The following is a 13,158-nucleotide window of genomic DNA, read 5'->3' on the forward strand; positions in this document are numbered from 1 at the left end:
CCCAAAACCCCCCCAAAACACCTGGGGAACCCCAAACTGCCCCCCAAAACACCTGGGGAACCCCAAAACCATCCCCAAAACACCTAGGGACACCCGGACCCCCCAAAAACAACTGGGGAACCCCAAAACCCGCGGGGACCCCCGGACCACCCCCAAAACACCTGGGGAGCCCCAAAACCCCTGGGGACCCCCCAAAACCCCCGGGGACCCCCAAACCCTCCCCAAAACACCTGGGGAACCCCAAAACCCCTGGGGACCCCCAAACCCCCCCCCAAAACACCTGGGGAGCCCCGGACTGCCCCCCAAAACACCTGGGGAGCCCCAAAACCCTCCCCAAAACACCTGGGGACCCCCAAACCCTCCAAAACCTCTGGAGACCCCCAGACCCCCCAAACCCTCCCCAGAACCCCCAAACCCTCCCCAGGACCCCTCAACCTTCCCCAGCCCTCCCAAGGTTGGGGTCCCCCCTGAGGACCCCCGACCCCTCCCCAGTACCCCCCAACCCTCCCCAGCCCCCCCAAGCTTGGGGTCACCCCTGAGGACCCCCCAAACCCTGAACCCCCAAACCCTGCCCAGGACCCCCCCACCCTCCCCAGGCCCCCCCAAGGTTGGGGTTCCCCCCTGAGGACCCCCGAACCCCCCTCCCCAGCACCCCCCGAGGACCCCCAAACCCTCCCCAGGACTCCCCCACCCTCCCCAGCCCCCCCAAGGTCGGGGTTTCCCCCCAAGGCCCCCCAAACCCTGCCCAGGACCCCCAAACCCTCCCCAGGACCCCAAAACCCCCCGTCCCCAGGACCCCCCCGTCCCTCCCCAGCCCCCCCGATGTCGGGGTCCCTCCCCAGCCCCCCCGATGTCGGGGTGCCCCCTGAGGACCCCCCCGGATGTCGGGGTCCCCCCTGAGGATCCCCAATGTCGGGGTGCCCCCTGAGGACCCCCCCCAATCCTCCCCAGGGGGCTGCGGGCGGGGTCCCGCGAGCTGCCCGACCCCTCCCCAGGACCCCCAATCCCCCCCCCCAGGATCCCCAAATCCCCGTCCCCAGCCCCCCCGATGTCAGGGTGCCCCCTGATGACCCCCCGATGTCGGGGTGCCCCCTGAGGACCCCCAATCCCCCTCCCCAGGACCCCCCCCAACCCTCCCCAGCCCCCCCGATGTCGGGGTGCCCCCTGATGACCCCCCAATCCCCCCCAGGGGGATGCGGGCGGGGTCCCGCGAGCTGCCCGACCCCTCCCCAGGACCCCCAATCCCCCTCCCCAGGACCCCCCCCCAACCCTGCCCAGCCCCCCCGATGTCGGGGGTCCCTCCCCAGCCCCCCCGATGTCGGGGTGCCCCCTGAGGACCCCCAAACCCCCTCCCCAGGGGGCTGCGGGCGGGGTCCCGCGAGCTGCCCGACCCCTACGTGTCCCTGGTGCTGCTGCCCGACCGCAGCCGCGGCACCAAGAGGAAAACGGGGGTGCAGAGACGGACCCTGAACCCCGACTTCAACGAGAGGTGGGGGGGATCCGGGGGGGGTCCGGGGGGGGGTCCCTGGGGGGTCCTGAGGGGTCCTGAGGGGGTCCTGAGGGGGTTCTGGGGGGGTCCTGAGGGGGTTCTGGGAGGTCCTGGGGGGGTCCTGGGGGGTCCTGGGGAGGGTTTGGGGGGCTCTGGGGGTCCTAAGGGGGTCCTGGGGAGGGTTTGGGGGTCCTGGGGGTGTCCTGGGGGGGTCCTGGGGAGGGATTGGGGGGCTCTGGGGGGGTCCTGAGGAGGGTTTGGGGGGGCCTGAGGGGGTCCTGGGGAGGGTTGGGGGGTCTGGGAGTTCCTGAGGAGGGTTTGGGGGTCCTGGGGGAGGTTTGGGGGGTCCTGGGGGGGTCGTGGGGAGGGTTTGGGGGGGTCTGGGGGTCCTAAGGGGGTCGTGGGGAGGGTTTGGGGGGTCTGGGGGGGTCGTGGGGATGGTTTGGGGAGGTCCTGGGGAGGGTTTGGGGGTCCTGAGGGGGTCCTGGGGGGGGTTTGGAGGTCCTGGGGGGTTCCTGGGGAGGGTTTGGGGGTTCTGGGGGGGTCGTGGGGAGGGTTTGGGGGTCCTGGGGGGTTCCTGGGGAGGGTTTGGGGGGTCTGGGGGGGTTCTGGGGAGGGTTTGGGGGTTCTGGGGGGGTCATGGGGAGGCTTTGGGGAGGTCCTGGGGGGGTCCTGGGGAGGGTTTGGGGCTCCTGAGGGGGTCCTGGGGGGGTCCAGGGGGGGTCCAGCAGAGTTTGAGGAGGGGTTCCAGCTCTTGGAGCTTCGGTTTTGGGGGGTCTGGGGGGTTTGGGGGGGTCCTGGGGGGGTCCTGGGGAGGGTTTGGGGGGTGCTGGGGGGTCCTGGGGAGGGTTTGGGGGTCCCGGGGGGGTCCCGGGGGGCTCTGGCAGAGTTTGAGGAGGAGTTCCAGCTCTTGGAGCTTCGGCTTTGGGGGGTCTGGGGGGGTCCTGAGGAGGTTTGGGGGGTCTGGGGGGTGCTGAGGAGGGTCCTGGGGAGGGTTTGGGGGTCCTGAGGGGGTCCTGAGGGGGTCCAGGGGGGTCCCGGGGGGTCCGGCAGAGTTTGAGGAGGGGTTCCAACTCTTGGATCTTCGGTTTTTGGGGGGTCTGGGGGCTCTGGGGGTGTCCTGGGGAGGGTTTTGGGGGTCCTGAGGGGGTTCTGGGGAGGGTTCGGGGGTCTGGGGGTCCCAGAGGGGTCCGGAGGAAGTTTGGGGGGTCAGGGTTTGGGGGTTCTGGGGGTCTTCAGGGGGTTTTGGGGGGCCTGGGAGGTCGTGGAGGGGCTCCTGGGGAGGGTTCGGGGGCTCTGGGGGTTCCTGGGGAGGGTTTGGGGGTCCCGGGGTGGTCCCGGGGGTGCCCAGGGGGTCCCGGGGGGTTGTGGGGAGGGTCCCGGGGTGGTCCCGGTGGTCCCGGTGGTCCCGGCACGTCCCGGTGCCGCAGGTTCGAGTGGGAGCTGCCCCCCGAGGAGGCCGCGCGGCGCCGGCTCGAGGCCACCGTGAAATGCTCGGGGTCGTTCGTGAGCCGCGAGAAGGAGGCGCTGGGCAAGGTCGGGGGGCGGGGGGGATTGGGGGGCTGGGGGGGATTTGGGGTGTTCAGGGTTTGGGGGGTCTGGGGGTCCTGGGGAGGGTTTGGGGGATTCAGGGTTTGGGGGGTCTGGGGGTGCCGGGGGGTTTGGGGACGATTTGGAGGGGTCTGTGGATCCTGGGAAGGTTTTGGGGATCCTGGGGGGATTTTGGGGAGGGTCTGGGGGGGCTGGGGGGGGCTGGGGGGTTTGGGGGATTGAGGGTTTGGGGGGTCTGGGGGTGCCGGGGGGGGTTTTGGGGAGGGTTTGGGGGTCCCCAGGTGGTTTTGGGCAAGGTCTGGGGGGCGGGGGGGGATTTGGGGGGCCTGGGGGGGCTTTGGGGGGGTTGGGGGTGTGGGGGGGCTTTGGGGGGGATGGAGGATTCAGGGTTTGGGTGGTCTGGGGGTGCCGGGGGGGGTTTTGGGAGGATTTGGAGGGGTCTGTGGATCCTGGGAAGGTTTTGGGGGTCCTGGGGGGATTTTGGGGAGGGTTTGGGGGGCTGGGGGGGCTGGGGAGGATTTGGGGGGTTCAGGGCTTGGGGGGTCTGGGGGGGCTGGGAGGGGTTTGGGGGTTTGGGGGGTTCAGGGTTTGGGGGGTCTGGGGGTGCTGGGGGGGTTTTGGGGAGGATTTGGAGGGGTCTGGGGATCCTGGGAAGGTTTTGGGGGTCCTGGGGGGATTTTGGGGAGGGTTTGGGGGGGCTGGGGGGGTCTAGAGGGGGTTTGGAGGGTCTGGGGTCCCCAAGATGTCCTGGGGAGGGTTTGAGGGGTCAGGGTTTGGGGGGTCTGGGGGTGCTGAGGGGGTCCTGGGGAGGTTTTGGGGGTCCTGGGGGAATTTTGGGGAGGATTTGGGGGGGTCTGGAGGTCCTGGGAAAGTTTTGGGGGTCCTGGAGGGTTTGAGGGGGTCTGGGGGTCCTGAGAGGGTTTTGGGGAGGGGGTCCTGGGGAGGGTTGGGGGTTCACGGTTTGGGGGGCTCTGAGGGTCCCGGGGGGGGGTCCTGGGGAGAGTTTGGGGGGTCTGGGGGTTCTGAGGAGGTTTGGGGGTCTGGGGGTCCCCAGGTGGTTTTGGGGAGGGTTTGGGGGGATCCGGGGGTCCTGGGGAGGGTTTTGGGGGGGTCTGGGGGTCCTGGGGAGGGTTTGGGGGGTCCGGGGGTGCCGGGGGAGCCCCCCCTGATCCTTCGCCCCCCCCCGCAGCTGCAGCTGGACCTGGCGCAGGTGGATCTGAGCGAGGGGGACCCCCGCTGGTGAGGGGGGGTCTGGGGGGGCTGGGGGGGGTCTCTGGGGTGGTGGGGAGGGGTCTCTGGGGGTGCGCCCCCCCCGCACCCCCTCATTCCCCCCCCCATACAGGTACGAGCTGCAGGACGAGCGGAGCCTCCCCTAAATCCGGGCACCCCCCGGGACCCCTCCCCAAATCCCACCGGGGGGGGCTCGGGGGGGGATCCGGGACCCCCCCCCCGGCTGCTGCCGCCCCCCCCCCCCACCAAAGAGGCGCCGGGCCGGGCCCCCCCCCGCGCCCCCCCGACTGTTACAGACCGCGTGCCTTGCGACCCCCCCCCACCCCAGAGACCCCCGGGACCCCCGGGCTCTGCCCCGCCCCTCCCCCACACCCACCAGGGCTCTGTCCCCCGGTGTCCCCCGGTGTCACCCGGTGTCACCCCCCCCCCCCACCGCGGGACGCTTGTTGGAGCTGCTGCTGCCGCCACCGGGATGTCCCCAAGGTGTCACCGACACCGGGATGTCACTGCCGGGATGTCACCGAGATGTCACCGGGATGTCACCACCGGGTGTCACCGGGTGTCACCACCGGGATGTCACCGGGCTGTCCCCGGTTGTCACCGCGCCGCCACCGCCGCCGCTGCGTCCCCTCCCCCCCGCGCCAATAAAGGAGGGAGGACACTGCGGTGGCTCCGTGTGGCCTTCGTGTCCCCTGTGCCACTTGGGGTGTCCCTGGGGGTGTCCCCTGGGGGGGTGGGGGGTCCTTGGGGTGTCCCCCGTGGGGTGCAGACCCCGAGGGACCTCGCTGGGGGGTGGCCGTGGGGTGTCCCCGCTGTGATGTCCCCTCAGGGGTGTCCCCATGGATGTCCCCGTGGGTGTCCCCGTGGGTGTCCCCCGTGGATTCCAGACCCTGAGTGACGCCCCTGAGGTGTCCCCTGGGGTGTCCTGTCGCGGTGACCTCCGCGCGTGATGTCCCTGCTCTGGGTGTGGCCCTGGGCTGTCCCCGTGGGTGTCCCCCCTGTGGGAATGTCCCCGTGGGTGTCCCCATGGGTGTCCCCGTGATGTCCCCTCTGTGATGTCCCCTCGGGTGTGTCCCCATGGGTGTCCCCCCCGTGATGCCCCCGCGATGTCCCCGTGGGTGTCCCCGTGGGTGTCCCCTCTGTGATGTCCCCCCCGTGATGTCCCCCCCGTGGGGCTGTCCCCTCCGGGATGTCCCCCCGTGATGTCCCCTCTGTGATGTCCCCCCCGTGATGTCCCCCCCGTGATGTCCCCGTAGGTGTCCCCTCTGTGATGTCCCGGTGATGTCCCCGTGGGTGTCCCCGTGGGTGTCCCCCCTGTGGGGATGTTCCCCCCGCGATGTCCCCTCTGTGATGTCCCCGTAGGTGTCCCCTCTGGGATGTCCCCATGGGTGTCCCCCCTGTGGGGATGTCCCCGTGATGTCCCCGTGGGTGTCCCCTCTGTGATGTCCCCTCTGGGCTGTCCCCGTGGGTGTCCTCTCTGTGGGGATGTCCCCCCTCTGTGATGTCCCCATGGGTGTCCCCTCCGTGATGTCCCCCCCGCGATGTCCCCTCGGGTGTGTCCCCTCTGTGATGTCCCCGTGATGTCCCCTCTGGGCTGTCCCCGTGGGTGTCCCCTCTGTGGGGATGTCCCCGTGATGTCCCCGTGGGTGTCCCCTCTGTGATGTCCCCGTGGGGGTGTCCCCGTGGGTGTCCCCTCTGTGGGGATGTCCCCCCCGCGATGTCCCCCCCGCGATGTCCCCTCAGGGGTGTCCCCTCGGGGTGGGGGTGGCAGCTCCGTGCCCATCTATAGCCAAAACTTTCCCCGCGGGAAAAAAGGGGGCGTGGCCCATCCCTGCCCCGCCCCCTCATGAATAATTAGCATCCTCATTAGCGCCGTGACGCAGCCGCGGGGCGACGCCCGAGCGCGCAGGAACGGACGGGAGCGGCCGCCGCCATGGTGGGCACCGGGAACGGAACCGGGAACGGGAACGGGAACCGGGAGGGGAACCGGGAACGGGAACCGGGAGGGGAGGCGGGGCGGGGGATGCGCGGGCGGGGCGGCGCGGGGGGACCGGGGCGGGGGTCGCACCGGGGAGATGCTGGGGCGGGGATGGCGCGGGAGGTCCCGGGAGCACCGGGCGGGCACCGAGCGGGCACCGAGCGCGGGCGGCCGCTCCATCCGCGGGGGATGCCGCCGCCGGTGCCGCCGCCGGTGCCGCCGCCGGTGCGCGCTGACCGCCGCTCTCCCCGCAGTGCGACTTCTCGGAGGAGCAGACCGCGGGTGAGTGACCGGCACCGGGCACCGGGTACCGGGCACGGGGAGCGGAGCCCCCCGGCTCGGGGAGCGGCGGAGGGACCCCCCCGGGCCGCTCCCGGCGCCGCCGCCGCCCCCGGCGCTTCCTGCGCGGCCTCGGGCGGGGCCTTTCCCGGGGCAAAGTCCCCGTTCGGACCGGGGGATGGGGGGACGCGGCACCGGGGGCTGCCGGAGCGGGGCTGCGGCACCGGGACGGGAACCGGGACGGAACCGGGAGCGGAACCGGCACCGGGGGGGGTTCGGGGCCCTCCTGCGCAATTTGCCCTTATATGGACATGGCGCGCACCGGCCGCGCATTCCTGCGGGGCGGGGCCGGTGGATTCCGGAGCGCTCCCGGTGCCCCGGGGCCCGCCGGGCTCCTCCCGCTCCTCCGGGACCCGCCGGGCACGGGCAGCATCCCCCGAGGGCGGGGGCCCCACCTGCATCCCGGCCCGGCCGGCGTCGGGTTCCACCGGGAAACCGGATCGCACCGGGAACCGGATCCTACCGGGGAGCGGAACCCGAGCCGGGGCCGGAGGGGGGGGTGAAGGGTCCCGGGGATGCGGCTCCGGGGTCCCCGAGGTGTTGGGTGCCGGGGGTGGTCCCGGTGGAACAAACCGGGGGTCCCCGTATCCCGGGGGGTCCCGGTGTCCCGGGGATCCCGGAGGTGCTGACGCGGTGGTCCCGGTGCCTTGGGGGTCCCGGTGATGTCACAGGGGGTCCCGCTGTCCCGGAGGGTCCCGGTGGTCACGGCGCTGCTGAGACCGAGGGACGGTCCCGGGGTGTTTGTGGTCCCTGAGGGGGGGTCCTGGGGGTCCCGGTACCGTTAGCACGGGGTGCGGTCTCGGTGCCCCGGTGGTCCCTGCAGTGGTGTCATGGGTGGGGTCCCGGTGCCCCGGTGGTCCCGTGCTGCCCCGGGGATCCCGGTGGTCTCGCCCTGACCCGGGGGTCCCGGTGGCCCCGGGGAGGTCCCGATGGTCCCGCGCTGACCCGGGGGTGTCCCATGCTGACCGGGAGGGTCCCGGTGGTCCCGTGCTGCCCCGGGGTGGGGGGTCCCGGTGGCCCCGGGAGGGGTCCCGGTGGTCCCACGCTGACCCGGGGGTGTCCCGGGGGGGTCCCGGTGGTCCCGGGGGGGTCCCGGTGATCCCGCGCTGACCCGGGGGGGTCCCGGTGGTCCCGGGGTGGTCCCGGGGGGTGTCCCGGTGGTCCCGGGGGGTGTCCCGGTGGTCCCGGGTGTTCCCGGTGGTCCCGCACTGACCCGGGGGGTGTCCCGGGGGGGTTCCCGGTGGTCCCGGTGGTGTCCCGGTGGTCCCGGGCTGACCCGGGGGGGTTCCCGGTGGTCCCGGGGGGGGGTCCCGGTGGTCCCGCACTGACCCGGGGGGAGTCCCGGGGGGGGGTCCCGGTGGTCCCGGGGGGTTCCCGGTGGTCCCGGGCTGACCCGGGGGGGTTCCCGGTGGTCCCGGGGGTTCCCGGTGGTTCTGGGCTGACCCGGGGGTTCCCGGTGGTCCCGGGCTGGCCCGGAGGGGGTCCCGGGGGGGTGTCCCGGTGGTGTCCCGGCGGTCCCGGTGGTCCCGCACTGACCCGGGGGGGGGTCCCGGGGGTCCCGGTGGTCCCGCACTGACCGGGGGGGTCCCGCAGAGTTCAAGGAGGCGTTCCAGCTCTTTGACCGCACCGGGGACGGGAAGATCCTGTTCAGCCAGTGCGGGGACGTGATGCGGGCGCTGGGGCAGAACCCGACCAACGCCGAGGTGATGAAGGTGCTGGGCAACCCCAAGAGCGACGGTGAGCGGGGAGGGGGACAGGAGACCCCCAGGGACCCCCAGAGAGACCCCCAGAGAGACCCCCAGAGAGACCCCAGAGAGACCCTCAAAGAGAAACCCCCAGAGAGACCCCAAAGAGACCCTCAAAGAGAAACCCCCAGAGAGACCCCAGGGAGACCCCCAAAGAGAAACCCCCAAAGAGATCCCCAGGGAGACCCCCAAAGACCCCAGAGAGGTCCCAAGAGAGACCCCCTAAGAGACCTGCTCAGGACCCCTAGAGAGACCCCCAAAGAGACCCCAGAGAGACCCCCAGAGAGACCCTCAAAGAGACCCCCAGAGAGACCCCAGAGGGAACCCCAGAGAGACCCCCGGAGAGACCCTCAAAGAGACCCCAAAGAGACCCCCAGGGAGACCCCCCTCACCCAACCAACCCCAGCCCTGAGCACGGCAGAGAGCACCCCCAAAGAGACCCCAAACCCCCAGCCCCAGCAAGACCCCCATCCCCAAACCCTCAAAACCAGAGCCCCCCACCCCCAAACCCTCAACACCAGTGAGACCCCCACCCCCAAACCCTCAGCTCCAGTGAGACCCCCACCCCCAAATCCTCAACACCAGTGAGACCCCCACCCCCAAACCCTCAGCTCCAGCGAGACCCCTACCCCTAAACCCTCCAATCCAGACCCCCAAACCCTCAGCACCAGTGAGACCCCCAGCCATAAATCCTCAGCTCCAGCGAGACCCCCACCCCAAACCCTCAACACCAGTGAGACCCCCACCCCAAACCCTCAGCACCAGAGCCCCCAAACCCTCAACACCAGTGAGACCCCCACCCCCAAACCCTCACCTCCAGTGAGACCCCCACCCCCAAACCCTCAACACCAGAGCCCCCCATCCCAAACCCCCAGCCCCAGCGAGATCCCCACCCCAAACCCTCAACACCAGTGAGACCCCCACCCACAAACTCTCATCATCAGAGCCCCCCACCCCAAACCCTCAACACCAGAGCCTCTGCTCCAGTGAGACCCCCACCCCCAAACCCTCAGCACCAGAGCTCCCCATCCCCAAACCCTCAACACCAATGAGACCCCCACCCCCAAACTGTCAACACCAGTGAGACCCCCACCCCTAAACCCTCAACACCAGAGCCCCCCACCCCAAACCCTTAACACCAGAGCCCCCAGACCATCAGCACCAGAGCCCCCAAACCCTCACCTCCAGTGAGCCCCCCACCCCCAAACCCTCAGCACCAGAGCCCCCCACCCCCAAACCCTCAGCCCCAGCGAGACCCCCACCCCAAACCCTCATCATCAGAGCCCCCCACCCCAAACCCTCAGCTCCAGCGAGACCCCCACCCCCAAACCCTCAGCTCCAGAGACCCCCACCCCTAAATCCTCAGCTCCAGCAAGACCCCCACTTCCAAGCCCTCAACACCAGTGAGACCCCCACCCCAAACCATCAGCACCAGAGCCCCCCACCCCCAAACCCTCACCTCCAGCGAGACCCCCACCCCCAAACCCTCAGCACCAGAGCCCCCAAACCCTCAGCACCAGCAAGACCCTCACCCCTAAACCCTCCAATCCAGTGAGACCCCCACCCCCAAACCCTCAACACCAGAGCCCCCAAACCCTCACCTCCAGCGAGACCCCCACCCCAAACCCTCACCTCCAATGAGACCCCCACCCCAAACCCTCAACATCAGAGCCCCCAAACCCTCAACACCAGAGGCCCCCACCCCTAAACCCTCAGCCCCAGCGAGACCCCCACCCCAAACCCCCATCCCCACGCCTCCCCTCCCCCAAACCCCCATCCCCACTCCTCCCCTCCCCCAATCCCCACGCCTCCCCTCCCCCAAACCCCCATCCCCACGCCTCCCCTCCGCCCTCCCCACGCCTCCCCTCCCCCACCCCCCTGCGAAGCCCCCTCCCCAGCATTGTCCCCCGCAGAGATGAACGTGAAGACGCTGAGCTTCGAGCAGTTCCTGCCCATGATGCAGACCATCGCCAAGAACAAGGACCAGGGCTGCTTCGAGGACTACGTGGAGGGGCTGAGGGTCTTCGACAAGGAGGGCAACGGCACCGTCATGGGCGCCGAGATCCGCCACGTCCTCGTCACCCTGGGTGAGCCCCGGGGGTCCTGGGGTGCCCCCGGGCGGGGGGAGGGGTCTGAGGGGGCGGGGGGGGCGGGGGTCTCGGAATGGGGGGTCTGAGGGGGTCTGCAGGGGGCTGGGGTCTCAGAATCGGGGTGTGAGGGGGGTGGGGTCTCAGAATGGGGGGGTGTCAGGGGGCTGGGGGGTCTCAGGGGGTCTGCAGGGGGTCTGCAGGGGGCTGGGGTCTCTGGAATGGGGGGTCTGAGGGGGGCTGGGGTCTCAGAATGGGGGGTCTGAGAGGGGTGGGGGTCTCGGAATGGAGGGTCTGAGGGGGTCTGCAGGGGGCTGGGGTCTCCGGAATGGGGGGGTCTGAGGGGGTCTGCAGGGGGTTTGGGGTGTCCCCAATGGGGGGTCTGAGGGGGTGTCAGGGGGCTGGGGCTCTGAGGGGGTCTGCAGGGGGTCTGAGGGGGGCTGGGGTCTCAGAATGGGGGCGTCTGCAGGGGGCTGGGGTGTCTGGAATGGGGGTCTGGGGGGGTCTGAAGGGGTGTCAGGGGGTTTGGGGTGTCCAGAATGGGGGGTCTGAGGGGGTGTCAGGGGGCTGGGGTCTCAGAATGGGGAGTCTGAGGGGGTCTGCAGGGGCTGGGGTCTCCCCAATGGGGGGTCTGAGGGGGTGTCAGGGGGCTGGGGGGTCTGAGGGGGTCTGCAGGGGGCTGGGGTCTCAGAATGGGGGGTCTGAGAGGGGTGGGGGTCTCAGAATGGGGGGTCTGAGGGGGTGTCAGGGGGTTTGGGGTCTCCGGAATGGGGGGTCTGAGGGGGTGTCAGGGGGTTTGGGGGTTCTGGAGGGGGTGAGATGGGGGTCCCTGAGGGGGTGAGATGGGGGGTTCTGGGGTATTGGGGTCTCAAAGGTGCTGCCAGGGGGGTTTAGGTACCCTGAGGGTCCCCAAGGTGCTGCCAGGGGGGATCAGGGGTCCCCAAGGTGCTGCCAGGAGGGGTCTGAGTGCCCTGAGGGTCCTGGAAGTACCTCGGTGGTCCCAGGGGTGCTGCCAGGGGGGGTTTGGGTACCCTGAGGGTCCCAAAGGTGCTGACATTGGGGGGTCCTGGTACTCTGGGGGTCTCGGTGCTGCTGATGCAGGGGGGGTCTGGGTGCCCTGAGGGTCCCCAAGGTGCTGACAGGGGGGGTCAGGGGTCCCCAAGGTGCTGCCAGGGGGGTCTGGGTGCCCTCAGGGGTCCCAAAGGTGCTGCCAAGGGGGTCTGGGTGCCCTGAGGGTCCTGGAGGTACCTTGGGGGTCCCAAAGGTGCTACCAGGGGTGTTTAGGTACCCTGAGGGTCCCCAAGGTGCTGCCAGGGGGGGTCAGGGGTCCCCAAGGTGCTGCCAGGGGGGGTCAGGGGTCCCAAAGGTGCTGCCAGGGGGATCTGGGTGCCCTCAGGGGTCCCAGGAGGGTTTTGGGTGCCCTCAGGGGTCCCAGGGGGGTTTCCTCAGGGGTCCCAGGGGTACCCCCAGGGGTGTCCCGGTGTCCCCAGTCCGAGCCTTTGAAGACCCCCGAAGCCCCCAGCGCTCCCCATCGGCCCCCCGGGGGTCCCCCCAAGGTGACCCAGGTGTCCCCCAGGTGAGAAGATGACGGAGGAGGAGGTGGAGCAGCTGGTGGCCGGCCACGAGGACAGCAACGGCTGCATCAACTACGAGGGTGAGGCCTGGGGGTCCCGGGGGGTCTGGGGGGGGTCTGGGGGGTCCCAGGGGGGGGTCACCCGCCGCCCCACCCCCTCCCTGACCGTCATGTCTCGTTCCTTCCCCCCAGCCTTTGTGAGACACATCTTGTCAGGGTGACGCCGCAGGGGTAACGCCTCCCCCCCGCCCCCTCCTCAGATTTTCATTTTTCTCATTCCTTCCTTTTTTTCCCATCTTATTTTTTTTTTAAATCCTCCCTCCTGCGCCCTGGTGTCTTTTTATTTATTTATTTTTTTTTAATATTTACCAAAAAAGCAAAAATAAAAAGCAAAAGGCTGCCTGGTCCTGGTCCCCAAGCCCTGCATGCCCCTCTGCATGGAGCCCCCCCTGCGTGCCAGGGCTGGCTTTGGGGAGGGGGCTGCAGGAGCCTCCCCCTCCCCTCCATCCTCCCGCGGGGCTGCCGGGTCCTCCCTGAGCTCTTCAGCCGGTTTTGACTTTTGGTTTTCCTGCCTCTCTCCGGGATTTTGGGGCTGGGGGCGCTGGCAGACCCCTCCTCACCCTCTCCCCCTTCTTTTCTCTCCACAGAGCTGGTCCGGATGGTGCTGAGCGGATGAAGACCCCTCCCCAGCATTTTGTGCCCCCTCCCCATCATTATCTGTCCCCTCCTCACTCGAATTTTGTGCCTTTTCCCTCATTTTTCTGTCACCACCGCGTCCCCAAAGCCCCCCCCGAGCCCCCTCCCCTCAGCCCCACCGGCTAAATTATTTTAATTTTTGCTCCACAGCATCAAATAAAGGCTCAGAGTGGTCGTGGTGCTCCCCCCTCCTCGTGTCTGTGTGTCCCCCTCCCCACCTCCAGACAGACCCAGCACCACCAGGCCTCTTCTTCCCGCCCCGGGGACTTGGAATTTTTCTTTTTATTGGTTTTTTAAAAAAAGAAACGAACAGAAAAAAAAACAAAAAACAAAACCAAAAAAGGGATGAGGAGGATGAGGAGGAGGAGGAGGTGGGAGGGGAGGAAGGGGAGGGGAGGGGGTTTTTGGAAGGGGGGGAAATGCCCATGTGCCAGGTGGGATCGGAGCTGTCTCATAAATAACCGGGGGGA

The 13,158-nt window shown here is 69.6% G+C and overlaps 2 protein-coding genes across 3 annotated transcripts in view; both read left to right on the plus strand.

The window, feature by feature from the left end:
* Window positions 1-4,657, plus strand: part of LOC311164140 (extended synaptotagmin-1-like) — a 31,788-nt gene extending 27,131 nt beyond the window's left edge. Inside the window, exons 8-11 of the mRNA XM_084223474.1 lie at window positions 1,358-1,489; window positions 2,920-3,025; window positions 4,230-4,279; window positions 4,383-4,657. Coding sequence (XP_084079600.1) covers window positions 1,358-1,489; window positions 2,920-3,025; window positions 4,230-4,279; window positions 4,383-4,416 — 322 coding nt within the window. The 3' untranslated portion in view covers window positions 4,417-4,657. The remainder of the gene's footprint in view (window positions 1-1,357; window positions 1,490-2,919; window positions 3,026-4,229; window positions 4,280-4,382) is intronic.
* A 1,492-nt stretch (window positions 4,658-6,149) lies between these two features.
* MYL6 (myosin light chain 6) lies at window positions 6,150-12,862 on the plus strand. 2 transcript variants are annotated; one of them, XM_084223676.1, is made up of 7 exons: window positions 6,150-6,206; window positions 6,503-6,530; window positions 8,181-8,324; window positions 10,246-10,419; window positions 11,996-12,073; window positions 12,185-12,223; window positions 12,640-12,862. In XM_084223676.1, the coding sequence occupies exons 1-6, from the start codon at window positions 6,204-6,206 to the stop codon at window positions 12,211-12,213; spliced, it is 456 nt and encodes a 151-aa protein (XP_084079802.1). In that variant the 5' UTR covers window positions 6,150-6,203; the 3' UTR covers window positions 12,214-12,223; window positions 12,640-12,862. The 2 variants fall into 2 exon arrangements, with proteins under 2 accessions (XP_084079802.1, XP_084079803.1); XM_084223677.1 differs by lacking the exon at window positions 12,185-12,223.
* Window positions 12,863-13,158: the final 296 nt, after the last annotated feature.

Source organism: Fringilla coelebs (assembly GCF_963513975.1).
Source record: "Fringilla coelebs genome assembly, chromosome: 30".
Lineage (NCBI taxonomy): Eukaryota > Metazoa > Chordata > Aves > Passeriformes > Fringillidae > Fringilla > Fringilla coelebs.